Source organism: Capsella rubella, unplaced genomic scaffold (genome assembly GCF_000375325.1).
Source record: "Capsella rubella cultivar Monte Gargano unplaced genomic scaffold, Caprub1_0 scaffold_2, whole genome shotgun sequence".
Taxonomy (NCBI): Eukaryota; Viridiplantae; Streptophyta; class Magnoliopsida; order Brassicales; family Brassicaceae; genus Capsella; species Capsella rubella.
This window is the reverse complement of record NW_006238922.1, coordinates 9546291-9571693: the sequence shown is the minus strand read 5'-3', so window position 1 is coordinate 9571693 and position 25403 is coordinate 9546291. Positions and strand designations below refer to the sequence as shown.

The 25403-nt window shown below is 34.1% G+C and overlaps 4 protein-coding genes across 6 annotated transcripts; 2 read left to right on the top strand and 2 right to left on the bottom strand.

Moving 5' to 3' along the window:
* Positions 1–1552: 1552 nt before the first annotated feature.
* Positions 1553–3352, bottom strand: LOC17896580 (myb family transcription factor PHL8). 3 transcript variants are annotated; one of them, XM_006302450.2, is made up of 6 exons: positions 3005–3352; positions 2833–2909; positions 2674–2722; positions 2419–2521; positions 2262–2331; positions 1553–2175 (listed from the first exon to the last, which is right to left on the bottom strand). In XM_006302450.2, the coding sequence occupies exons 1-6, from the start codon at positions 3177–3179 to the stop codon at positions 1633–1635; spliced, it is 1017 nt and encodes a 338-aa protein (XP_006302512.1). In that variant the 5' UTR covers positions 3180–3352; the 3' UTR covers positions 1553–1632. The 3 variants fall into 3 exon arrangements, with proteins under 3 accessions (XP_006302512.1, XP_023643551.1, XP_023643552.1); XM_023787783.1 differs by having other exon boundaries at positions 2419–2518; XM_023787784.1 differs by having other exon boundaries at positions 2419–2503.
* A 6392-nt stretch (positions 3353–9744) lies between these two features.
* Positions 9745–11798, top strand: LOC17895691 (cyclic dof factor 5). Its single transcript, XM_006302280.2, has 2 exons — positions 9745–10070; positions 10501–11798. The coding sequence occupies exons 1-2, from the start codon at positions 9879–9881 to the stop codon at positions 11524–11526; spliced, it is 1218 nt and encodes a 405-aa protein (XP_006302342.1). The 5' UTR covers positions 9745–9878; the 3' UTR covers positions 11527–11798.
* A 2512-nt stretch (positions 11799–14310) lies between these two features.
* LOC17896023 (transcription factor MYB105) lies at positions 14311–15654 on the bottom strand. Its single transcript, XM_006300884.2, is given in 5 exon segments — positions 14311–14620; positions 14716–15084; positions 15169–15500; positions 15502–15581; positions 15583–15654. Coding segments are annotated over 5 exon segments (1068 nt in total). The 3' UTR covers positions 14311–14405.
* A 4197-nt stretch (positions 15655–19851) lies between these two features.
* LOC17894900 (disease resistance protein TAO1) lies at positions 19852–25158 on the top strand. Its single transcript, XM_023788004.1, has 7 exons — positions 19852–20486; positions 20621–21725; positions 21825–22127; positions 22297–22501; positions 22577–22823; positions 23688–24835; positions 24934–25158. Exons 1-6 carry the CDS (start codon positions 19852–19854, stop codon positions 24811–24813), a joined length of 3621 nt encoding a protein of 1206 aa, XP_023643772.1. The 3' UTR covers positions 24814–24835; positions 24934–25158.
* The last annotated feature ends 245 nt before the right edge of the window (positions 25159–25403 follow it).

Here is a 25403-nt window from a genome sequence, read left to right as displayed (position 1 = left end):
TTCCTTAAAAAGTTCTTTGGTACTTATTTTGACTGAATCATTCTAATCACTAAACAATAAGTAAAATCTAACCATACTTGTGCATCAACTTTGTTAGATTGACGTTTATAGTTTCTACACCAGACCGACCGTATACTGCAATATATCAGAGCCATAATTTACATGATTTTTTGGACGATACCAATAACGTTATTTCCATTTTGTTTTCAAACAATGTGAAAGCAAAATATATAATTGAATTCAGACAAAATATGATTTTGGCTACATAGATAGATGATGGATATCACGGGTTCGACAACCATATATATGCTTGGACGAGACTTTGGAAAAACGTCCAATTAATTAACTCGCCTTTGGTTTGTCCACAGATATGGTTCGATTCTTCTCGTTAGTTTCTAAAGAAGAGGAACATTACGACGTGTAACTTTTGTTTTTTGTTTTTTCCTCCTAGTTTTCTTAACATTTACATGTTTTAAGAAGTAACATGTAGCTTCAAACATTTCTATAAGAAAATAACGACACAAGTCTTATCTCTTTCTCATTTTATAGATTGGATTACACGGTTCTCATTTTGTTTCAAGGCGGATATTTAAATGAGAGTGCCCGTAACAAATATATATATAAGAGAAACGTCCGTCACTTTGAAGAGCTCTTCATGGTGTATGTGTTTAGACGGCCGGTTAGGATATTATGATTTTGGAGTAAAGATATCTCAAGAATTAGAATTTAGACTAAAAGTATAAATTTGCAATTATAAATTTTATAATGAAAAAAAAAAAAAAATAGGAAGAAAAATACATGAAAGTGTCAAAAAGTTGCCAAAATTTACAAAACTTGTGAAAATTTTGAAAAATTGCTAAAAGTTTGTTATTATATACTTAGAAAACAATGAAAAGAAGATTAACGGAAAAAAATTGTGTTACGACTGAAAATATGTCTGAAAACAAAGTATATTATAAACACAACTTACTATAAAGATTCTAAAATTTTTGTGAATATATCTGCAAATCGGTAAAACGGTGAGAAGTGTATACATATAGATGGGAGGAAAACAGATAAGCCTCAGCCTCGTTTTCATGAACACGTGACTCTCTTTTCCTCTACGTTACAAGAAAATATTCGTATAACAACAAACATTAATTACCTTCTCCATGACTCATGAGAGGTTCGAAGAAAGAAAATATTCGAACTTTGGCTAATTAGTAAAATAATCAAGCAAAAAAAGATACTCTATATACAAACTAACATTCGAATTTGGTATCGCATGCAAGACCTCAAGTATGGTTTGTCTTGTCATAAAACAACCACTGAGAGGCCAACATGCTTATCACGGTCGGAACATCATGATAAAAAGCTCACTCTAATTTAATCATTTTGCTTCTTTCAATTGATCATAAAAAGTTCCCCCCAAATCCGCCTTTACCACATCCACAAGCCTCCCCACCTAATCTTTACACACATTTTTTCTATATGTATATATATAAATATCATCATGTTGACTCATATAGAATATTCCCATGCGTTCTTCACCCTGACTTACTCACAAAATCTCTATGGCAATCTATATATTGGATTCTTTTTAAAACATTTTTTCATAATAACTTTATAGTAAAATGTTTATTCCTTTCTTCTTTAATTAAACCCTAGTCCTATGTTCGGACACGCCTCCATGTCTTTCTTGTAACTATTCAAACTCAACTTCAAGTGCTCATCCTCATCAACGCCAAAAGCTCTCTTCATTTGAGGCTGATGTTCAACGCAAACGGCGTCGTTTAAGCTTCTCTTCTTCCCTTTTATCACTTCCGATTTGATCTCCATCAACGGAAGCTCAATCGATTTATTGATGTTATTGTTATCGTCCACTTTTGTCTCTGAGGTCTCTGAAGATGTCAACGAGCTCTCTACTGAACATCTCAGCTGACTAATTCCTCTGTTTCCTGGTTTCTTGCACCACAAGAAACCTTCTTCTGCTTCTTCCTCTTGCGTTAGCTCTGAGAATGAAGAACTTGGACAGCCTCTGTTCACCATTGATGCTAATCTAGAGAGCTCGGTTCTCGCAAAGTCCATGCCTAGAGTTGAAGATGTGTAGCCAGCGAGAGTTTGTTGAGCTTTCATTAAAACTGACTGTAAATACTTGCCTTGTGCCTCAATCTTCACCTGCAAGTGTCTCTGAACCTGAAACCAAACATTGTAAGACCACAACAAAGAGTGACTGTTGTGCTTAATTAGACTCAAATAATGGATTTGGTTGATGTGATTACCTCGATTTGTTCATGAAGTTTCTTTTGAACTTCCATTTGCATTTGTAAAGCCTCTGTTATTTGCAACCCTCTGCATCAAATGAACAAAACAATTAGTTTTTTGTTTACTCAAATCGATACGTGAAAGATATTATGCTTTTGTTTCTCTGATCATTACTCTTTAGTTGGATTGCTGTTTCCTTCGGTGACACTGCAGCCTCGGAGATCTCTCGACTCGCTGTTACTCTCAGCTTCTTGATTTTCTGAAGCAGAGGAGACTGCTACATCAAGAAACAAATTACATACATAAGAATAAAACTATCTAAAGATTTCTTCAGCCAGTTTGGTCAGATCAGAGTTCAAACTCAAGATCATATCTTCTGTCTTTAAAAACATCATCAAAACGTTAGTAATGAATCAAAGAATCTCAAACCTTCTAACTTGTTATCATCGAACTTCATGCTCTTCCCTAGCCGATATTTCTGAAGAAAGATCAAATACAATAATTCAAAGTTTATTTTAAAGAAACAAAAATATATAGAAAGAAGATAAAACACTGATCCAATCAAAGATTCTTGTGAACATTATATACCTGTAAATGACTCTTGAGATGGTATAAGGTAAGCCCAGGAATCTCCATAGCCTTCATCAAACCCTTAGGTGTTGCTTCTACAAAAACAAACCAAACAAAACAAACATATATTAAAAAACAATCAAGAACACATGAAAATGAAGATGAAAACACAAAGCTAAGGTGTACGTACTGTTAGGTCCTCCAAGTTGATTAACAGCTTCAATGAATCTGTGATGAAGATCACAAGTCCATTTCAATCTTGGCTTAGCATCCGTTGACAACACAAGGCTCATCACCTTTGCCTTGTGATTAACACTATTGTTATTATCATTGCCATTATTGTTGATCTCCATCAATAAACACATACAAAATCTCTCTTCTCTCTAATATACAACAAATCAAGAAACGACCCAAGAAAATTTCAAATAAAAAACCAAAGGGTGATTTTGTTTTATCAAAAGATTGTTGGGTTTGTTGGCAAAGATATGGAGATTATTAGATTATATATATATATATATAAATCTTTGGAGTGGTTGATGTTTTCTTTCTTCTCTCACTCCATATCTGGAAACATGAGTGGGGTTCTGTTGGAGAAGAGAATATATGCTCTCTTGACCCTTTCCTCTTTCTTTCTCTTTACAATTATTATGTTATTTATTTTGGTTGATATATATGTTTCTTTTTTTTAAATCTCTTTTCTACGATCATTTCCCGATTTCACACCACTTTTTTTTCGTATATGTTAGCTTTATGTAATTTTCGTGTTACTTTCTTCTTCCATATATGAGGCAATAAGAAGATCAGATAACAAAAAGGTATGTACACTTCGTTTTTGGTCGTATAGACATTGATCGATCCTAATGGACATCATAATCGTATATATGTGCAAAAATTCTTTGTTTGCAATTATTATCATCACCGTTTCATATTTCTATTCCTAAAATGGTCCTCAAATTTTGTTTTCATTCTTCTTGCAGAAATGGTTGTATATTATAGCAAATGTATCCTTTAGGATATTGCACGACTCGTATAAGTTGAAGTCTTACAACAAATAACATTTTTAAAAGAAGTGTTTCGTGGGTGGATATTGTCTGGGAATGATCAACTTATATATAAAAATTCGATTTAGTAACACGCATTATATTATCCACTACACGGACATGTCTTTTGTATAATTATAATTAATATATAGCAGGATAGAAAGATTATGTATAATAATGAAGTAAAGAGTTTGTATAAATACAAGAATTGCTCCTAAAAAGAAGGGTAAAGAAAAAGTGTAAGGTTTGTTGTGTTGTGTCTCATCTCTATCTTGGCTTGCTCTTCGGTAATGTTGCCCCCACCATACTTGTATATATGTCCCTTCATATAACATTTTTCAACGAAGAATCTACATTATATATAGACTTATCGATGTCGACAGAAGCAACAAAAACATATTGATAGACTCACCTATATATGTATAACAAAAAATTACATGTACACATGTTGAATATATGCTACCGTGAATCGTTGTATTCATGATGTTGCTGAGCTACTACTTCTAACTATGTGATAGCAATTTGTCTAGTGTCATCTATTTTGACTTTTTCATGTGTTAGAATCTTTCCTTATCAATGGTTTTGTTGAGTTGTGGTTTGTGGAACTTAATGTCTTGGATCTGCTATATGGCATAGCGACGGGATAACGAATCAAAATGGATATTGATGAATATCTATGTTGAGACCTAAATGAAAACAAATATAGACCATAGTGTCGATAACTCTATATAAATGTTTAAAAATGTTCTCTGTTCTTGTAAAGCTATAAGCTATACAGTATTTTTTAGGTATATATCATTTTAAAGGAAATAAAAGATGGGAGCGATTGGCAGATTCTCTTGGTTGTATGTAGAGGTGAAGGAATCTAAACCTCAAATATAACTTTAAAAAGAACAATCCATTCCTCTCTCTCTGCCTTATGTTTTCTTTATAAAAAACCACCCACACAAAAGAAAGTGAATCCAGCCAGTTTTTTTTTGTATAATTGTTAGATTAATATAATAAAATTAAATCTTTCAAAGTCAAAAACGGTAACTTAATGAAATGAAATTATTTAACAACTCTATGCATGGTTTTGACTCTTGACAGCAAAATAATAATATGGTCCATAAATGTCCACAACAAGATATAATGAGCCAGAAAGATGAAGGTTTCATGATCCACTTCATGAGGAATCTTTCAGGTGTTCTCGGATTATGCATTCTCTTGCAATTTCATATACATATATAAATCAACATATTATTCAAATATTACCGTGGAGAAAAATATAAAAATGAAACCCACAAAAATTCATGACCTAGTTGATACATACAGTATTTTATTTAAAACCCAATATAAATAGTGTTTAATTAATGTTATTGTATGATTGATGTGTAGTAATTCTCCAAATAATAAAAAAAGAATTGACCTTTTAATGATGCTCAGAATTTTATTGGTCAAGATAACCACATGATTATTGTTCGAAGATACAATTTGTTTGTCGTCTCATGCCGTAAAATCTAATCATTCATTAAAAAACTAGCATATTGTTTAATTTTGTAAGTATATATATTAACTAATATATAAATATCCTTAAGAACCGATTATGGAAGTCTATTTTTATATTAATTTTATCGTCAAACTATATGATAAAAAGATTCAACAGTTGAATGATATATGAAAGAGAGATCTTAAAGTCTTTTGAGATGAAAAATCAAGATTTTCTATTTGTATTTACATGTACATGTTTTGGTGTTATGTGTGAGGAAGGGCCGCTTTACGAGACTAAATAGTTTTAGCCAAACAAACTACATGTCCTGAAAGCTGACGATTCCTATCCAAAAAAAACTTCAACTCTCTATAGTCTACTAACGTGTCTTTGTTTGTTCAAATTTTTATTTTATTGTTTTTCTATTATAAAGAAAAAATTAAAGACCATAATAATAAGAACTTTTTTTTATTGACATCATAATTATAAGAATATTTTTTTAGAGAAGATAAATACAATATTTTTCTTTTGCTCTTTTTATTTCACATATATAAGGCAAACCTTGTTGTAGAAGCAATAAATAAAATATATTCCAAACTGGATTCTTCACTAGCTTTAAGGAGAGAAAAAAATTCATCTGTTGAATAGAAATCTTAAAAGGTTGCAAAATATAATTCCTATAAGAAAATAATGGGGAAAAGAAGAAGAAGTAGGAGTTGTATAGTAAATTGTGATGGCTTATAGAGGAGCCGTCGGCAAAATTAAAGCTGAAGAATCTGATCGGAGAGCTTTAAATTTTTAGGCTTTGGTCTTTAGAATCGAAATCCAATGATTATTCTCTTAATCCTTCTTTTCTTTTTGAATAATCCATTGTTTAATTATTTGTCAGTGTACAACAATATATATGACCTATTTATGCAATGTATGGTTTTATGTCTTCGTTTATTAATACTAAAAGGATATACAAATTTAATCTTGATGTTATATTATTAAGAACATTAGTTAGATTAACATATTACTCAAGGAATATGGATTCATTGGCAACAATGATAATAAGTTTTGTTATGATCGTATACATATATATGGCCTATGAGGGCATAAAAATCGTAAGATTCTGATTTCTTTTTTAGATATAAAGAAGGAGAAGAAGACTAAGAGAGAAATAGAGGGGACCCAATGTGGTAGCTTGATGTCGTGGTGAAGCATCTTCTCCTACTACGAGTTTCTGTTTTAGTGGACACCTTTCATTTGTTCATTTCTTAAAGAAAGGAATATTTTTAATCATTCAATCCAACTTCACACACACACACACATGCATGCATAAATATGCATATAAACATACATGTCGATCATAGCCTAGGTGTGTGGCCCGAATGTTTGAAAAACAAGCAAAGAAACTCATCAAAGCCAAGAGAGGATAATGATCATTCATAGAACTTTCTCTTTAACCACATATTTAATATACTTTCTTCTCATGGAAAAAAAAAAAAAGCGATAACATATTCTTTAATAACTTGTTGAATAAACCATTCTCTTTAGAGAGATTATGTAAATCGAATCAAGCTTTTTTTACATCATAGCACATGATGAAGCGTTACGTGATCTATACATAAGAATCACGAGCTACATGCCCGTTTAAGAATGATAGTGACAACATCCATCATACCATCAAAATTTAAATTTTGGATAGGACATATATAGCATCATGCAGCATGATTCATGCTAAACCTAATTTCATATATATATATATACAGTACTCAGCTGCGATTATCTTACAATACGTTTAATTTGTTGAGATTGCGGTTTCATATACATGATTACGATGCGATTAGTGATCATCCTGTGTTATGTTTCTCCTTATGTTATCTTCTATAGTAGACTTCACTATCTTCTTCTTTACCAAGATTTATAATACAAAAAAGTACTTTATTATAAATACCCTTTAGATTAATCTAACGTACCTTTTTTTTTCTGCATCCATTGTAATGAAGTCATGAGATGAAAATGACTAAAATGATAGTAGTTAGATGAAAATTATTAAAGAAGGAAAGAAAAGGAGATTCTTGAATAATGTTGAAATTGGATCGAAAGCAGTCTGAAAGAGAGATGCCTCATCGATTATTATTCTCTTTTTTAGCTTTTAGGGACCCAATTCAATAGAATGTGCTTGTATTGCACAGATCCATATGCGCTAAAAAGAACATCTAAACATTAAAATTTAAAACATTTTTAAAAATCTATAAATCCATTGTTGAACAAACGTGACATCACTCATGTGTCACTTGAACTAATTCAAGAAAACTTTAGGTCAATAATAATATTAAGAACTTCGTTAAGATAATATTAAGAACTTTGAGATCATTTGACATGTTATGTAGGTCATAATAATTTTTCCGTTTTCAACAAAATTCATTCATGAGTTGTATAAAAAAAAAAACTTAATTTATGGAGATTTTTTACATAAACAACTATGCCATTAAAACCTATCATCCAAATCAAAACAAATAAATCTTTCTCGGAAACTTAGAGTATCTATGGGAACTTGATTCTTGCATTGCATCTAAAAAAAAGAAAAGAAATCTTGCTGTTTGTGGAGTGATCGTAGAAGGATTACTTGAGGCAATCAAATGAGACAGTGAATTAGTAGGATTGCTCGCTGTCGTTTAGATGTACACACCCTTTAACGGGCTTATAATATAGTTCAACAACAACACAAATTGTCAGACTAAGGCCTGTGTAGTGCTGACATTACCGTTTTGAATATTTGCTTGGACTGGCCTATAAACTTTATCTATATATTGTAGACCATGCCCAAGTTTTAAACCCATTAACAAAGGTTCTAGAGTCCATCCACAAAATTAAGAGAGCCTCGTTTGTATGTTTAATGAACACTGTTTTAGTTATTTATACGAAATGTATATTTCTTCGATAGTATGTACTATGTAGATATGATTAATTATTTTCAAAATATTTTCGTCACTCAGAGATCATAGCTTTTAAAATAAAGTGCTCAAGTACATACTCTTTTTTGACAATATGAGTGAACACTGAAACCTTGCCTTAGAATTCATGAAAATGATTATAGGCTTCCATTATGTCAATCTTAGTCACCAAACATCTATACTATTATCTTTCTTACTCATCATCGTAACTGCACAACGGACGCAACTATCCGAATAGCAAAATACGAAGACAAAAAAATGTAATAAAGAACAAACACGATCGAAGAAGACTTAATGGGATAAGAGAAAAAGATATGGTCCAGCCTTATCTCATACCTGGAAAAATGCCAAGTGTCAGACACTACCAGAACATAAGCCTCTCTTTACCACCACACAAACTTTTATTCAAATCTTTTTTTGATTACTTTCCATTAATTTAAAGAATTTCACAACGATGCTATTGCCTATTGCTATGCTAGCTAGCTATATGTTGGATACGCTACATATTATAATACCCTACACAGAGAATATAAATATGTTTCTGCTAATCCACGTGTTGGATACGCATTGGTCACATGCCTGACGAACAGCTAGATTTCTGGCAGATGAACTTTTTGTTAGAGTTCTGAGATGGACCAATCCACACGTGCTTGTATTACAGCTGACGTGGGCTTATATATGTAGGATGTTTCGGAGACGACGTGGGTCATGTGACACGTTGTTACACAACCTGGCATCGACAGTTTATGCCTTGTCTGACTGATTACTTGTTGTATTTAGTTCTTCTGTCGAGAGAAAGATGAGATAAAACTATTTTAACACGTTGAGTTGCCATTGTATTAACATCCTAAAATAATGCTAAATTTTACCATGATCAAAATCAAGATCGCAACCTGAGGATTCAACACTTGTCTCTTAAATGTTAAGGAAGACTTTATAAACGTATGTCGACCAAAGGTACAATATGGAGTTTCGATGATTGGTAATATGAACACATAACTTGAGTTAAATTAATACGCGTCAATAGTTTGAAAAAACCTTTTTTTTCTTCAAACGTTTTTGTTTACTAGTATGACTTTCATGTTTAGTACGTACATGAGACTTTTTTTAATCATCCGTTTTGGGTACGTTTCCACCATATTGAACAAGCATTAACTAGATGATGTTCTTTCATTCTAATAAAAATGCTTTTTCTTTTTTTTTGTAAAAGACCATAGACATTCTACGAACCAAGTGTTTATCTCTCTAAATATTATTCTCCTTTATTATCCGATGTGGCAACAAAGAGAAAGGTGAGAAAATCTTTTAAAACGCCACTAGAAGAGGGAATCAAAAAGAGCGTGAAAAAGATCTCTAAAATGCCCACTTTCTTTAATAAACATGTGGCTCTCTTATTTTCTCAAGTCTCTCTCTATGCTGACTTGTAATTTTCTCTTTTTCTCTATCTATCTTCTTCTTCTTTTATGCACTATCTATCGTCATTAATACCCAACCTCCCTCTAGCCCCCTTTGTATTCTCTTCTTCATGCTCCGATCTTTAAAGAAATAAAAATTCAGAGGAAAAAGATTTAGACACCTTCATATAATTTCTAGAAGTTTCTTCGTAATTTAAGTATGTCTAAATCTAGAGATACGGAGATAAAGTTGTTTGGGAGGACAATCACATCTCTCTTGGATGTGAAGAATCATTATGATCCGTCGTCGTTGTCCCCTGTTCACGATGTTTCTTCCGATCAAAGCAAGGAGGGTTCTTCTTCTTCTTCTTCCTCATCTTCTTGTTCTCCAACAATTGGACCAAACAGCAGGGTATGTCTTGAGAATCCTAGTCTTTTTTTTTTCTTATGTTGTGTTGTGTTGGTTTGGTTCGAACTTCTTGAGAGATTCCATGGTAAGTCAATTTTATCGGTTTATTGAGGATTATCTAAAAGAGATCCATCTATGTGCTGATCGAATATAGTAATGGTTCGACCTCGATCTGAATTTTTTTATTGCTATTCTGGGATATGAGTTGCCCTTGTAAAGGAGAAGTCTGTAAAGGTTCTATTAAGTAAAGCCTAAAATTTGAGACTTTCTTGTTCATCTCTCTGTTTCTAACGAGTTTAACATTTTTGTCATTTTTTTCATTTAGTAGTATACCACTTTAAATTTCCGTGAATTCCAACTTGAATTTAGAATACTGTATACTAGATTCAACCTTTTTGCTATTTCTAATCAAAATTCTACTAAATTTTTTCAGGTTCCGGCTAATAAAAATGAGAAAGAGAATAACAGATTCAAAGATCCTTACATATTATCCGATCTAAACGAACCGCTAAAAGCAGTATCTGAGATCTCATCATCACCAAGAAGCTCCAAGAACAACAACTGTGATCAACAGAGCGAGATCACAACTACAACAACTACAAGTACTACATCAGGAGAGAAATCAACGGCTCTCAAGAAACCGGACAAGCTTCTTCCATGTCCTAGATGCGAAAGCGGAAACACCAAGTTCTGTTACTACAACAACTACAACGTGAACCAGCCACGTTACTTCTGCAGGAACTGTCAGAGGTATTGGACAGCTGGTGGATCCATGAGGAACGTTCCCGTCGGCTCAGGACGCCGCAAGAACAAAGGATGGGGTTCTTCAAACCATTACTTGCAAGTCACTTCTGAGGATTGTGAAAACAATCACTCGGGAACGATCCTTAGTTTCGGGTCTTCGGAGTCTTCGGTTACAGAGACTGGTAAGCATCAGTCAGGAGATACAACAAAGATAAACACTGGTTCAGTTTCTCAAGAGCACAAAAACTACCAAGGGTTTCTTCCTCCGCAAGTAATGCCACCTAATAATACTTCTCCTTGGCCGTACCAGTGGAGTCCAACGGGTCCTAATGCTAGTTTCTACCCAATTCCCTTATACTGGGGCTGCACGGTTCCGATATGTCCTACCTCAGAGACCTCACCATGTTTAGGAAAACGGTCAAGGGATCATCAAACTGAGGGAGGAATCAATAATACTACAACAACAACTTCTACAAGAGCAAGATTGGTTACAGAATCACTTAGAACGAATAGCGAAGCTACCAAGAGCTCGGTGTGGTCTAAGTTACCAACAAAACCCGAGAAGAAAACACAAGGATTCAGTTTGTTCAATGGATTTGACACAAAGGGTAACAGCAACACAAGAAACCTGGTCCCTGAAACTTCTCACAGTCTACAAGCAAACCCTGCAGCGATGTCTAGAGCTATGAACTTCAGGGAGAGCATGCAACATTAATCAGAACAATGATATAGCCATACACTCATGAACGTAACTGAGAAAGTTGAGTTTAGCTAATTGTTACCTTGTGGAAGAAGGAATCACTGTGTAGATATTTTGTTGTTTCGAACTAAGAGTAGATATATAGTATTTTACTGTTGTACACTAAGAGAAATACTTTTTTTGCAGTTGTAGATATTTCTCTCCGTTGTGGTATGAAGTTGCAACATATATAAACCTTTTAGGTTTAATATCTACGTGATCTATCTGAAACTTACAATTACATTTTTGCCCTGATCCCAAGAGATAAATAAATATTCTCAATTCCAATTATCCTCTCTGGTAAATTGCATGAATGTCAGAAGAGCATGATGTTTCAGATTATTTAGCTTTGTATACGTTTTTGGTATTTAGTGTAAATGGGTCAAACTGTTTTAAGATAAGTGATGAGAAAAAGTGAAATATGAAACCAAAGAAAATAAAGAAAGAAGCAGAGCATCTTTCATTTTCATATTCGGATTAAAGAAAAGAATCCAACCACTGGCACTGAAAAAGAAGAAAAGAAGAGCATAAAAGTCTCTTTTCTGACTTAAAAGAAAGAAAGAAAATATTCTTTCTTTTCCAATGTCTTTTTCGTTTCTTTTTGCATCTTCACTAATCTCTTCTTATACATGTACTCATTTTGGTTATTACTAAATTTATATAGCAATATTTCTCTACTATTTATGTTCAAATCGATGCCTTATTGGCTTTATACCGCTTTATATCTTAAATCTTACTCAACATTTAGAATAGTTTAATTGTCTAATAAATCCATGTTGGTTATATGTAACATGCAGTAACATCTTTAAGGGGACTCAAATCCATTCAATACATGAATTGAGCTCATTAGTATAGTTTTTCCCCAAACCAAAGAAAGAACTAAAATAAATTTTGGCTTTTGTTTTTGTTTTGTTTTAGTTCTACACGAGAAGTACATATAGATATAGGACGCATCATAATAAGCTCTTTCCCCAAACCGTATAAATTGTGTTCTACAATAAGTGTTTGGTGAGTCCTCTTTTTTTTTTTTTTTTTGTATAACCATAATAGAAACCGAGCGGGAACACAAAATTGTAAGGTGCTCAACATTTCCATAGTTGACGTCGGTATAGCACAAACGTTTTACAAGTTGGCCACCAAGAAAAAATAAGATCCTTCTAAAGATATTCGAACATCGACTGTTTTAAGAGGAATTAACTAAATTTAAACGTGAGCCTTGACGTATAGCTGACAAATGATTAATCGGAAATATTATCATATGCATAAAGTTAATTAAATGATTTTTAAAATGTCAAGAAAGGAGGAATAAAGTTAGGTAGAATTTGAGGCCTCCTCACATCTGGACCATTCATATTACGTAGAGACCGATACCTACGTACATATGTTCGTAAAGTAGTTCAGCTTTTTATAGGAAAAAACAGAATAAAATTAGAGTGTTTTCTTTTTGGGAAAAAAGAAAAATGTCATTACTCATCAGTATTTAATTATTGCATTACCGATTACCCAAGGAACTACATTATCATGAATTTTCTCCTTCATTACTTGTCCTTTTGGTTATTAGAGAGGTTTGGGTTTTGATATTTACTTCAGTTAAGTATATGCTCTTTTCAACGTTTCGATTTTTATGAACCAATGTATTTCGCTTTTGGTTTCCATACTTCATTTTAACAAAAACTAAAATTACAAACAAAAAAGAAATAGATATTCACTCACATACGACTTCAAATTACTCGATCGAGGAATTATAACGCTTTCAGACAGAGCACTAGAGCAGAGATTGGGCTTGATCATGACTCTATGGGCCTAGGCCTAGAATAACAATAAATATAATAAGTGATCTGAATTGACCTAATTTCAATCCGAGGTAATTCATACGTACGGCTTCCTATATGGTCCAAAGTCCAAACCACACCAAAAAAACCCTTAAAATAGAACACTAGAAAATTCGGCAATATGTAACAAGGTGGAAATGTTTAGTGTAAAGAGGACTTAATACTTAATCCATAATCCAAACTTTACAAACTCGATTACTTATATTTAGTCATACAAATTTGTTAAAAGCTGGAATATTATAATGTATCAAATGATATAACAAAAAGAAAAACAAGGGTAAGGAGAAAGAGAGAAGAAAAGGGCCATGTGGGTGACATGAGGTCGATGAGAGTCGTAAGTAAGGAGCAAAGAAATGAAATATGGGTTGTGAGAATAATTTAAAAGAGTGGGATCGATGTTTGGACTTTCTGTTGCAGAATCTGTGCCCTGAATCTTGCTACCTCATCAATATCGCATGTTATCATTAACTTCTGCATACACTCCAAATCAATGCTATAGTACCCATTATATTCTCTTTTAATTTGACTTCTCTCTTTCTTCTTCTTTGTCTTTACTTATTTCCACATCATCGTCCCTGCTTTACCATATGTCACCTTCCTCTTCATATACGAAGCATGTTGTTGTTGTTATACTCTCACTCCACACAAGTTTTTTTGGACCATTAATGACGGAATCTGACATTTTCGTATAAGATATGAGTTAGTTAGAACTATAAAGTGGTACACACACATATGTTTTATATACTTCAAATCAAGTTTGGTTTTGAAGGTGAGACAATTTGGCATCTACTGTACATAAATGAAAAAGCACTAATTAATATCTTGACCAATTTATCGAGTGGGTATATGTACGTACGTACTGATATATACGCGTTAGGAATGTTGCATGTGACTAAGGAACAACAACGTTTAATCTAATTGAATTTGATTATTAACGCAACAAATTAAACTACAACGACAAATTTAAGGACTCAAATCATTTCATAATTGTTGTTAACTAACTGAAGCTAGTCTTGTTGTTCATCATGATGATGAGATCACGCCCTCCCCTAACCCAAGAAAATCGAAAAACAGTGGTTTCTTCTCCTCGTTCATTCTTTCAAACATCTCACTCTTCTCGGTTTGGTTTAAACAATCCAATGTAGTAGCCTCTTGTGTCCATGCAGTGTAATCCCCGACCACCATTTCGTTTTCGAGCATACTCACCATTAATGGACTCTCGTTTCCATTATCATAACCTAAGTGGTACACAAAATTGGAAGAAGCTTAAGAGATGGAAGTATAGATACATGGGAGTTGTAAACCGAAAGGGAAAGAGAACACCAACTCAAACCTGGGAAACAAGGAATGGGCAACATAAGCTGCTTCTGGTCTTTAGTAACAATGTGGGTCAAAGCTAACTTAGTAGGGTCAAAATCATTGAAAATGTGAGGATTAGGTTTAATGAGTGGCTTAAGAGGAAGCATCGTCTTTCTCCTACGGTAAGTAGAAGATTGTTCTCTAAACTTGCGAGCCATTATGACATGCCAATGGTTCTTCACAGAGTTATCAGTCCTTCCAGGGAAAAGCCTTGCTATCATCGCCCATTTGTTACCATAAAGCCTGTGAGCTTGCAATAGCCTCTCTTCTTCTTCCTCCGTGAAGGCTCTTCTGTTTATCCTCGGGTCTAGCTGGTTAAACCATCGAAGCCTACAGCTTTTCCCTGCTCAACATTAACACCCAAAATATCAAGAACCTGAATCTTGAAAAAAGCTTAAAATAAGGGGTATAGAATATGTCAACGTACCAGATCTTCCTTGGAGCTTTTCAGCTATGAGGTTCCAGTTTTGTGGGCCGTAGACGGCGACTAGTTCCTTGAGCTTAGCATCTTCAGCGGGTCTCCAATGTCCTCTCGACACCGAACCTTTTGAGGAGTGTCCACAGCTTCCATAGTTTGCTGTGTCTTTCTTACTGTGATCACTTAGATAAGAGTTCCTAATCTCTTCTTCTCTATGACTTATGGAGTAGCTACGGAGATGTTGATCGTTGTTGATGTTTAAAGAGAAGTATTCGTCTGATGAAGCGGTCTGATCCATCAAAGGGTGGTGATCTTCCGACATGATACAATGTTGGTGTTGGGTAGTGATGAGGTGAGAACGAAGACGAAGAAGATGGGAAGCAAAGTGTTATGGAGAGAGACGCGGACGCCACGTCAGTATATATGCACCATCTCAATCCTCATTGGAAGAGAAGATATATGATGCAATATTAAATGTGAGTTTTTGTATAGCATAATTGATATTTGGTGTGATATTATTACGTATGGCTCTAAGATATGTGCGTGTATGTGTATATATGTTGTGACCTTATTTTCTGACAAAATGCTGTTATACAACTGTTAAAAGGTTCTCATGGCCTGTCACGGACTGATCTGAAAGCTGATATATATATATTTGTATTTATACATTGCATATATTAAATCAAATTTAGTGTCCAAAGTCATCTTCACAATAATCCTCACTGAAGTCTTGGATAATTTTTTTTTTTGTTTTTTTTTTTGTTGAGAAAACCCATAAATGTGAAAGCATATATATAGAGATGAAAGAAATAATCCAAAACAAGGTTGGACAGAAAAAAAGAGAGTAGAGGACAGGGAACACGTTTCCTACGTTGTGAGCAGTTTGAGTTGTGTTTGGAAAAGTGGAGAGATGAAAAGTTGTTAAACATCCGTAAACATCATTTTTTAGTTCAACTGCTTTTGTTCTTTGTTGCCCCAAACAAGACATTATATTGTTGCTTGCTGGAAAAATTATGTGGGTTTATAAACTTTTGTAAACCAATGTGGTTTACTTCTTTGGATTAGGGATATTAACTTTTCTTTTTTAAGATAACTAAAAGATAGTAATTTTCAGTTAGTTTTATCTATGAGCTAAGAATAAATAATATTGTCATATAATAATAGTAGAATCATGATTTAAACCCTAATATCAATCACCACCAAAGCTCATTTTTCTTATACTATTTTTTATACCAAAATTTCACTAAAAAACCATTGAGTATATCTACCTAAGAAAAGCCTTCAAATTAAAAATGTACATATTTTATTTTAATAAATGCTTGCTAACGTTATTTTTGGTTGCTAATGGAAATAATGGGAAGTCCTAGGATGAAACTAAACATCCGAAGTATAGTCCGAACTAATGCCCAAAAAAAGGCTCAAAGCACATTTGAATTGACTGTTTGCGTTTCTTCTAACCACAACAATTTGTTTCACACGCACACTTCAATGTCATCTGATCACCAATCCCTATATCTCTCTCTCGCTCTCTCCATAATCTACAGAAGATATTTCCAATTTTCATATAGAGGTCTTAACTTTTTCTTGCCATATCAATCTACCATTTACTGATTTCAGATTAATTACCCAACCATCTATTGCAGAAGTGGCTGCTATAAATCCTTTTGTAAGGGATTGGTTAGAGTTTAGTATTTCTGCAATATTCATTACACTATAAAGGCAATTCGTACCTCCCCTTTCGAACTTTTGCTAAGTTTTTTAAAAACCGAAAATAAAATAAAATATATCAAATCCTTGTTTATTAATAAATGAATTTAATGTGCAACTACATATTTTGATTAAATGCATAGACACTTCATATTAGGTTATACATACAAAGGTCAAATTAAGGAAATATGTTAGGTGAAACTTTAAAATATATAAAGCAGATGTTTTCTTCCTTGACCAGAAAAAGATATCAATTGGCAGAGGAATACATTATAACAGATTCAGAGTATTGGTTGCAGACTTGTAAGGACCATCTGCAGAGATTAACTGAACATTTTCTATACCCTTTTTCTTCATTTTCTTGGTCAATAACTTTGGATATATATATTTATATTTCTTAATTTACATTAAATTTGTGACATATAATAGATGTTATGTTAGTATGAATCGTTACTTTTCCAAAGAGACCAAATAAGTCACTGACACAAACCACATTAGTACTGTAGTTTAGAAGGTGTGTTAGTAAAAAAACTGATGTGTTTTTTTTTTCGGTTTTAGTTTATAGTATTTTCTTTGGTGAAATTTCAATAATTGTAGGGGATAGAATAATATTACTAGAAATAATATTTTGAGTTTTAAATGAGGAACATAAATGTCGGGAAAGGAAACATAATTCAGAAATGAATGCATAGGATCCAATTCATATCAACAGAGAAATGTTTTTTCGAGTTTTACTGTGGTTATATTTTTCAAATATATGCGACCCCACGAACTGATTTTAGCGTACCATGTTGCACAAACTCAATAGCACGTGCATGCTCTGCTCCTCATTATACACTACTACTATACCTACAGCTACACACACGCGCATTGCTCAATTATGCATCGATCATTTTGGGACACCAATAGTGACATAGCCTATATAGCTAGTTACGTTTAATAGGCTAGAACTTTGATAGTGAACTTGATATGCATGCATGGTTTGATTCCATATTTTCTTAATTTCGTTTTTTACACCTAGAGATATTTCATGGCAGAGAACTCTAAACTAGTGTATGTAGTAGTTTGTGAAATTCCAAAGGTTTTGTTAAGAGAGAAGGCATAGGAACGATGAAGATGGTTGACACATGTTCTAGATTACATTCTTAACTAGAATTCCTCGAGTGCTCCTAGAAAAAAAAAAAAAAAAAAAAAAAAACTAGGATTCCTCAAGTGCAATTTTTGTTTGATTTGGATTCAACTTGGTTTGGTTTTAGGATTTAATTAAACCGAAAAAAATATACAACATGATGGACTGAATTTGGACTTTAAAACAGGAAAACAAGTGATGATATCACAAAAGAAGACAATGAAATAGAAGGAAGTTGAGATGACGACGAGATGTTGGATCATAAAGAAGACTCACTGTTCTTAGAGTCAACTAAAACATGACATGAAAGCTAACCAAATAGTAACGATCTCTCAAATATGAGAAAACCGAATTGAATGAAATGACCCGTCTATTATCATAGCCCCGTTGCTTGATCTACTTTGGGAAGTTTCAAACATTTTTCTCCCCAAACTATCATAACAAGATTCATAAACCAACAAGAAATGAAAAAACGGTACCTTCAATCATCCCTATTAGATTAGATGTTTGGGGCCTCATTCAATAGATTGAACTATGCATATGAGTTGTCACGTAAAGGGAGCTAAAGATTTTAACCTTATTTTAATGTTTTCACCTAGATTATTCATTTATTTGCAACATATATATGTGGTCTAGAGAGGTAATAACTCTTATCGACAACATTCCAAAGTTTTAGTATTGGACGATAGACATGACGTTGTGAATAAATTTGTTGGAATAAGCATAACTAGAAAGAATCATGATTGTAAAGGGTTGTCGTAGCTACCATTGACTCTCTAATAAATATACAGGGTACGTATATATGGGTGATTAATTCTAAATTTGGAAGGACATCCTTCTCAAAATTAAAATTAAAATTCAAAGGACATATGATGTTACTACCTCTAGTTAAATATACTTCAAAAAAAAAAAAGATCATATAAATACTTAACCACTTATGATACTGAGTCTAATAAGTAAAATTAATCATGACATAGTTTAAATTAGTTATCTAGATTTCGAATCGTAGTCTACCAAAAAAAAAAAGTTGGTACAATGATTTTGAAGTACAAGTTTGCACTAAGCAGAGGGATTGGGCATAAACAACAAAAGCCATTAACCCAATTTAAAATTTTCAATTCTTGAAGTATTCGTTAAAGGCATTAACAATAATAGACCAATAGGTCCAGCCAACATGTAACTTACCACGTTACACGTTACAAGCACCTGGTTACAAGCGTAAAAAATGTAATTCAATTTATATTATTCAGATTCCATTATCTTCTTCGTAAAAAGCTTTTAAGATTGTGAGGAATTTACGTTGAAGTATCAGAGTTTTTAAAATTACAGATCGGTTCAGATTCCGGTTCTCATCCACAATGGTAAACCGGTTTGCGAATCTATTATGAGTTATGGACGTCGTCCACTACACAGCGATGTGGTCTGATCCGACCTTTCTCCTGATCCTTACTAGAAAGCTCAAGCCAAGGTACCAAAATCCAAAACCTTCTTTTGTGTTAACCTTGCGATATCTAATACATTTAGAACAGTTAGGTTTTTTTCTTAGGTCTTTGTATCGATGATACATTAATTTGGCGTGTTGAAACAGAAGGCGAAAAAGACACTTCTAAGGCTTGGCTTAGTTTAATTAGATAGTCCATTAGATATTTACGCCCATTCAACACGCCATTTGTGGAGTTAAATACTTTCATTTTCATTCCTTGTGACCACACAAAGTTTAGGAAACATCCGTGAAGTATAACGTGTTCAATAATGTATTTACACAAATATCTCTTTGATAATTTATACTTCGTTTAGCTTTGCAGAGAAGTGAAAAAAATATTTGTTGATCTTGATCCTTTATCAAGCTTTTGCTAATGGATTCTTCTTTGTTCTTTACCATAATTCTTGCTACTGCTGCAATAGGCTTCTTCATATTTCTTCGAAAATTCAGAATCAATCAAGAAAACGAAGACGTGGGTTCTTCTTCTTCTTCTACATTTTCTCCTTCGACATCTCCTTCATCTGCTTTGCCTTCTTCAACATCTCCTCCATCAACTTTGTCTTGCAACTGGACTCATCATGTCTTTCCGAGCTTCCGTGGGGAAGACGTTCGTAGAAACTTTCTCAGTCACATTCAAAAGGAGTTTGAAAGAAAAGGAATTACTTTTTTCATTGATAATGAGATCAAGAGAGGAGAATCCATTGGTCTTGAACTCAGTAAGGCCATTAGAGGATCTAAGATCGCTATTGTTCTACTCTCGAAGAACTATGCTTCAACAAAGTGGTGTCTCGACGAATTGGTGGAAATTATGAAATGCAAGAAAGAGTTTGGTCTCACAGTGTTTGCCATTTTCTATGAAGTTGATCCATCCCATGTTATGAAGCTGACGGGAGAATTTGGAGCTGTTTTTGAGAAAACTTGTAAGGGTAGAACAAAGGAGGACATTAGGAGATGGAGACAAGCTTTTAAGGAAGTGGCTACGGTTGCGGGATATCATTCAAACAATTGGTTTGTACTTTTAAATTCCACTTTGCTCTTAATATCTCAATACAACAAACTAGTGTATACACCTTTTGAGTCCAGATGTAAAACTTCATTACTAGTTTAAAAGGATGTATAATCTTTCTATTTTTCTTTGCTAGGGAAAATGAAGCTGCAATGATTGAAGAAATTGTCACTGAAATTTCCAAAAGATTGATTAGTTACACACCCTCAAGTGATCTTGATGGTTTGATTGGGATGAGAGCTCATATAGAAAAGATGAAACAATTGCTTGGCTTAGACTCGGCAGATGAAAGGAGGATGGTTGGGATTTCGGGTCCTTCTGGAATTGGTAAGAGCACTATTGCTAGAGTTCTACATAATCAAATCTCTAATGGTTTTCAACTGAGTGTTTTCATGAAATTCGAACCAAGTTATGCAAGATCAATTTGTTCTGATGACCACGATATGAAGTTGCAATTAGAGCAGCAGTTTCTATCTCAATTATTTAACCAAAAGGATGTCAAGATTCATCATTTAGGAACTGCACAAAACTTTGTGATGGGAAAGAAACTGCTTATTGTTCTTGATGGGGTGGATAAACTAGTACAATTGCGCGTCGTGCCAAAAGTAGTATGCCTCGGTCCTGGATCTCGGATTATCATCACAACACAAGATCAAAAACTTCTGAAAGCATTTCAGATCAAACATATTTACAATGTCGATTTTCCACCTGATGATGAGGCTCTTCAAATCTTTTGCATGAATGCTTTTGGTCAGGATTCCCCATATGGTGGTTTTGAGGATCTTGCTAGGAAAGTTACATTACTGGCTGGTAATCTTCCGTTGGGACTTCGGGTTATGGGTTCCTATTTTCGAGGAATGTCTAAGGAAGAGTGGAAAGGGGAACTACCAAGGTTAAGAGTCCACCTTGATGAAGAAATTGGGAGTACTTTAAAGTTTAGTTATGATGGCTTGAACGACGAAGACAAAGATTTATTTCTTCATATAGCCTGTTTTTTCAACGATGAAGGCATTAATTGTACCTTTGAAGATAGTCTACGTCACAAATTCTCAAGCGTGCAACAAGGGCTTCAGGTCTTAGTTCAAAAATCTCTCATATCCGAGGAGTCATTTTCACCGATGCATAATCTACTAGTTCAATTGGGTAGAGAAATTGTCCGTAACCAATCCATTAATGAACCTGGAAAACGCCAATTTTTGGTTGATGCAAGGGAGATTTCTGAAGTACTCACTCATCAAACAGTAAGCTTTTGTCGTTTATTTTTTAGTTCCTTTACTCCTTATACAAAATTAATACGTTCGATAGCTGACTACCTCTACTCTAATATGTGTCATTTTCAGGGTAGTAAAAGTGTGATAGGCATAAATTTGAACCTTTCTTCGATCGTGGAAGAACTAGTTACAAGTGAAAGAGCTTTTAAAGAAATGTCTAATCTTCAGTTTTTGAGATTCTCTAGTGATGTTGGTTATAGTCTCAAAAGATTGTACTTACCACAAGGTTTAAATTATCTACCTCCAAAACTAAGAATTCTACACTGGCATTATTATTCGATGACATGTTTGCCTTCTACATTTAGTCCGAAGTTCCTTGTCAAGATAATATTGAAAGAAAGCAAGCTCGAGAAACTATGGGAAGGAATTCAAGTAAGCAATTGCCATTCTTTTATGATTTTAATTTTAGTTTATTATTTTTATGCAATTATTGTGTCAAAATTGTCAGCCTAGCAAATAAAGATAACAAAAAAAAAATTAACCTTTTAATTTCTTTCACTACTAAATTCGTTCTTGTATGCTTTTTTTTGGTTCACTACAGCCGCTCAGCAATCTCAAGGTGATGGATTTAGAATCTTCAAGAAATTTGAAGGAGCTTCCTTATCTCTCAATGGCAATCAATCTCCTAAAACTGGATCTTGTTGACTGCTCAAGCCTGGTAGAGCTTCCTTCTTCTATTGGAAATGCTACTAATCTTCGGAACTTAAATCTACAACATTGCTCAAGTTTAGTGAAGCTTCCCTCCTCGATTGGAAATATCACTAATCTCCAGGAATTGGATCTCTATTGTTGCTCAAGTCTGGTGGAGCTTCCATTTTCTATTGGCAATTGCATTAATCTCCAGGAATTGAACCTCGATAGTTGCTCAAGTCTGGTGGAGCTTCCATATTCTATTGGAAATTGCATTAATCTCCAAGAATTGGATCTCATGAGATGTTCAAGTCTAATAAGGCTTCCGTCCTCTATTGGAAATAATGTCAATCTCCAGAAATTATGTCTCAATGAATGTTTAAGTCTGGTGGAGCTTCCCTCCTCCATTGGAAATATCATTAATCTCCAAGAATTGGACCTCTATTGCTGCTCAAGTCTAGTGGAGCTTCCAATTTCAATTGGAAAATGCATCAATATCCAGGAATTTGATTTTTATGGATGCTCAAGTTTGGTAAAGCTTCCATTTTCGATTGGAAGTTGCATTAGTCTCCAAGAATTAGATCTCATGAAATGCTCAAGTCTAATGGGGCTTCCATCCTCTATTGGAAATAACGTCAATCTTCAAATATTATGTCTTAATGAATGCTCAAATTTGGTGGAGCTTCCATTTTCTATTGGAAATTGCATTAACCTCCAGGAATTGTGTCTCAACGAATGCTCAAGCCTAGTGAAGCTTCCATTTTCTATTGGAAATTGCCAGAATCTCCAAAAATTGGATCTCTATAGTTGTTCAAGTCTAGTAGAGCTTCCGTTTTCTATTGGAAGTTGCATTAATCTTCTAAAATTAGATCTTGTTTGCTGCTCAAGTCTAGTGGAGATTCCGTTTTCTATTGGAAATTGCGTTAGTCTCCAGGAAATGGATCTCTATGGCTGCTCAAGTTTGGTGGAGCTTCCGATTTCAATTGGAAATTGCATTAATCTCCAGAAAATAGATCTCTATAGGTGCTCAAGTCTCGTGGATCTTCCGTTTTCTATTGGAAATTGCATTAATCTCCAGGAATTGGAACTCAAGAGATGCTCAAGTCTGATGTGCCTTCCGTACTCTATTGGAAATAATGTTAATCTCCACAAATTGTGTCTTAATGAATGCTCAAGTCTAGTGGAGCTTCCGTTTTCTATTGGAAATTGCATTAATCTTCGGGAACTGGAACTCAAGAGATGCTCAAGTCTAATGGGGCTTCCGTCTTCTATTGGAAAGAATGTTCATCTTCAGAAATTGTGTCTCAGTGAATGCTCAAGTCTTGTGGAGCTTCCGTATTCGATTGGAAATTGCATTAATCTTCAAGAATTGGATCTCTATAACTGCTCAAGTTTGGTAGAACTTCCGTTTTCTATTGGAAAAATCATTAATCTCCAAAATTTGAATATTAGTGGATGCTCAAGTCTAGTGGAGCTTCCCTCCTCCATTGGAAACCTACGTATGTTGATGACGTTGAGTTTGCAAGGATGCTCAAAGATAGAGGTTATTCCGATCAACACCGTATTGGATTCTTTAGAAAAGTTTGATGTCACTGGTTGTTCGCAATTAACAAGTTTTCCCGTGATTTCAACAACCATCAGACAGCTTATGCTATGTGGAACTTTGATAAAAGAAGTTCCCTTGTCGATCAAGTCATGGTCTCGACTTCATGACTTGCGTATAACATTCTGGAAAGGCCTTGAAAAATTCCCACATGCGTTTGATATCATCACAGAACTGGAGTTGAAGGATGCAGATATAGAAGAAGTTCCCGCATGGGTCAATGGAATCTCTCGTTTACGTCGACTTGTACTCAACAAATGCGCGAAGCTAGTATCACTCCCGCAGCTACCAGGTTCTTTAAAATATTTAGATGCGGTAAACTGTGAGTCTTTGGAGAGACTTGCTTGCTCCTTTCCTAATCCCGAAGTTTGTCTCAAGTTTATTGACTGCTGGAAACTGAATGAAAAAGGGAGAGACATCATCATCCAGACATCAACAAGTGAATACGCGGTTTTGCCTGGTAGAGAAGTGCCTGCTTTCTTCAGTTACCGATCTACTACTGGAGGTTCTGTGGTAGTGAAGTTGAATAAGAGGTGTCTTTCTACATCTTTGAGATTTAAGGCTTGCATCTTGCTAGTTAGAAAGGGTAACAAAGGTGATTATGAGGAATGTGAGTCAATATATCTCACCATCGTAGACAAACAGAGTGGTCGCAGTTATGATTCAGAGAGCCCAACTCTAGGTCCACTTTTAACGGAGCATCTGTACACATTTGAAGGTGAAGTAAAAAATGTGGAATCCACAGAGCTTTTGTTTAAGTTTGAAGTCGACAATGAAAAATGGGAGATAGGTGAATGCGGGATACGCCCACTCTTTGGAGGATGATACTCATATCGAAGACTCGAAGGTTTTATAATATGTTACTGTCTAATTTCATATTCACCTTCTGTGTATATATGTTTGTTAACACAGTTTCCTTCTATGAATTCTTTTCCGATTCTGCAGCCGCAAGATGATTACTTCGCCGTTACGTCACAGCCTAATCTGATCAAAGAGCCAGAATCATTAAATACATTGAAACCTGAGGAGATTGACACGTCCGAATGATCTGGTAGCAGCTACTGGTAACTTGATTACTTTGGTGGTTATCCCCAAAATGGGTGGTCCAATTAAAAAACAACTTGATAAAATAAGCTTGATACAACAATTCAACATATATATAGATTTATAACGTTCGTATCATTATTAAATTATTGAACATCTTCTCATAAGTTGCATGTTTGCTTTCTTTCTCTTTGATATTCTCTGTTTCTCTCCTCTGTTTAAACAATAAACACAAAAAATGTTTTTATTTCTACTTAAAGAAATACAGAAACTGATTTTTAAGGTTTTACATTGATAGACAAAATAGAAGTTTTACAAACAGAGTTCACTTTAGACTAGACCATGTTTAGTGGTCCTTGCAATTTTGTTAA

Excerpts from the sequence above, each read along its gene's own strand:
- LOC17896580 (XM_006302450.2), bottom strand. The coding sequence starts at position 3,179 with ATGTGTTTATTGATGGAGATCAACAATAATGGCAATGATAATAACAAT. Across the intron at positions 2,910-3,004 it reads TCAACTTGGAGGACCTAACA|AAGCAACACCTAAGGGTTTG; the intron begins GTACGTACACCT and ends TTGTTTTTGTAG. Across the intron at positions 2,332-2,418 it reads AACAGCAATCCAACTAAAGA|AGGGTTGCAAATAACAGAGG; the intron begins GTAATGATCAGA and ends CATTTGATGCAG.
- LOC17895691 (XM_006302280.2), top strand. The coding sequence starts at position 9,879 with ATGTCTAAATCTAGAGATACGGAGATAAAGTTGTTTGGGAGGACAATC. Across the intron at positions 10,071-10,500 it reads CAATTGGACCAAACAGCAGG|GTTCCGGCTAATAAAAATGA; the intron begins GTATGTCTTGAG and ends AAATTTTTTCAG.
- LOC17894900 (XM_023788004.1), top strand. The coding sequence starts at position 19,852 with ATGGATTCTTCTTTGTTCTTTACCATAATTCTTGCTACTGCTGCAATA. Across the intron at positions 22,128-22,296 it reads AACTATGGGAAGGAATTCAA|CCGCTCAGCAATCTCAAGGT; the intron begins GTAAGCAATTGC and ends GGTTCACTACAG. Across the intron at positions 22,824-23,687 it reads ATTAATCTCCAAGAATTGGA|TCTCAGTGAATGCTCAAGTC; the intron begins CCTCTATTGCTG and ends TCAGAAATTGTG.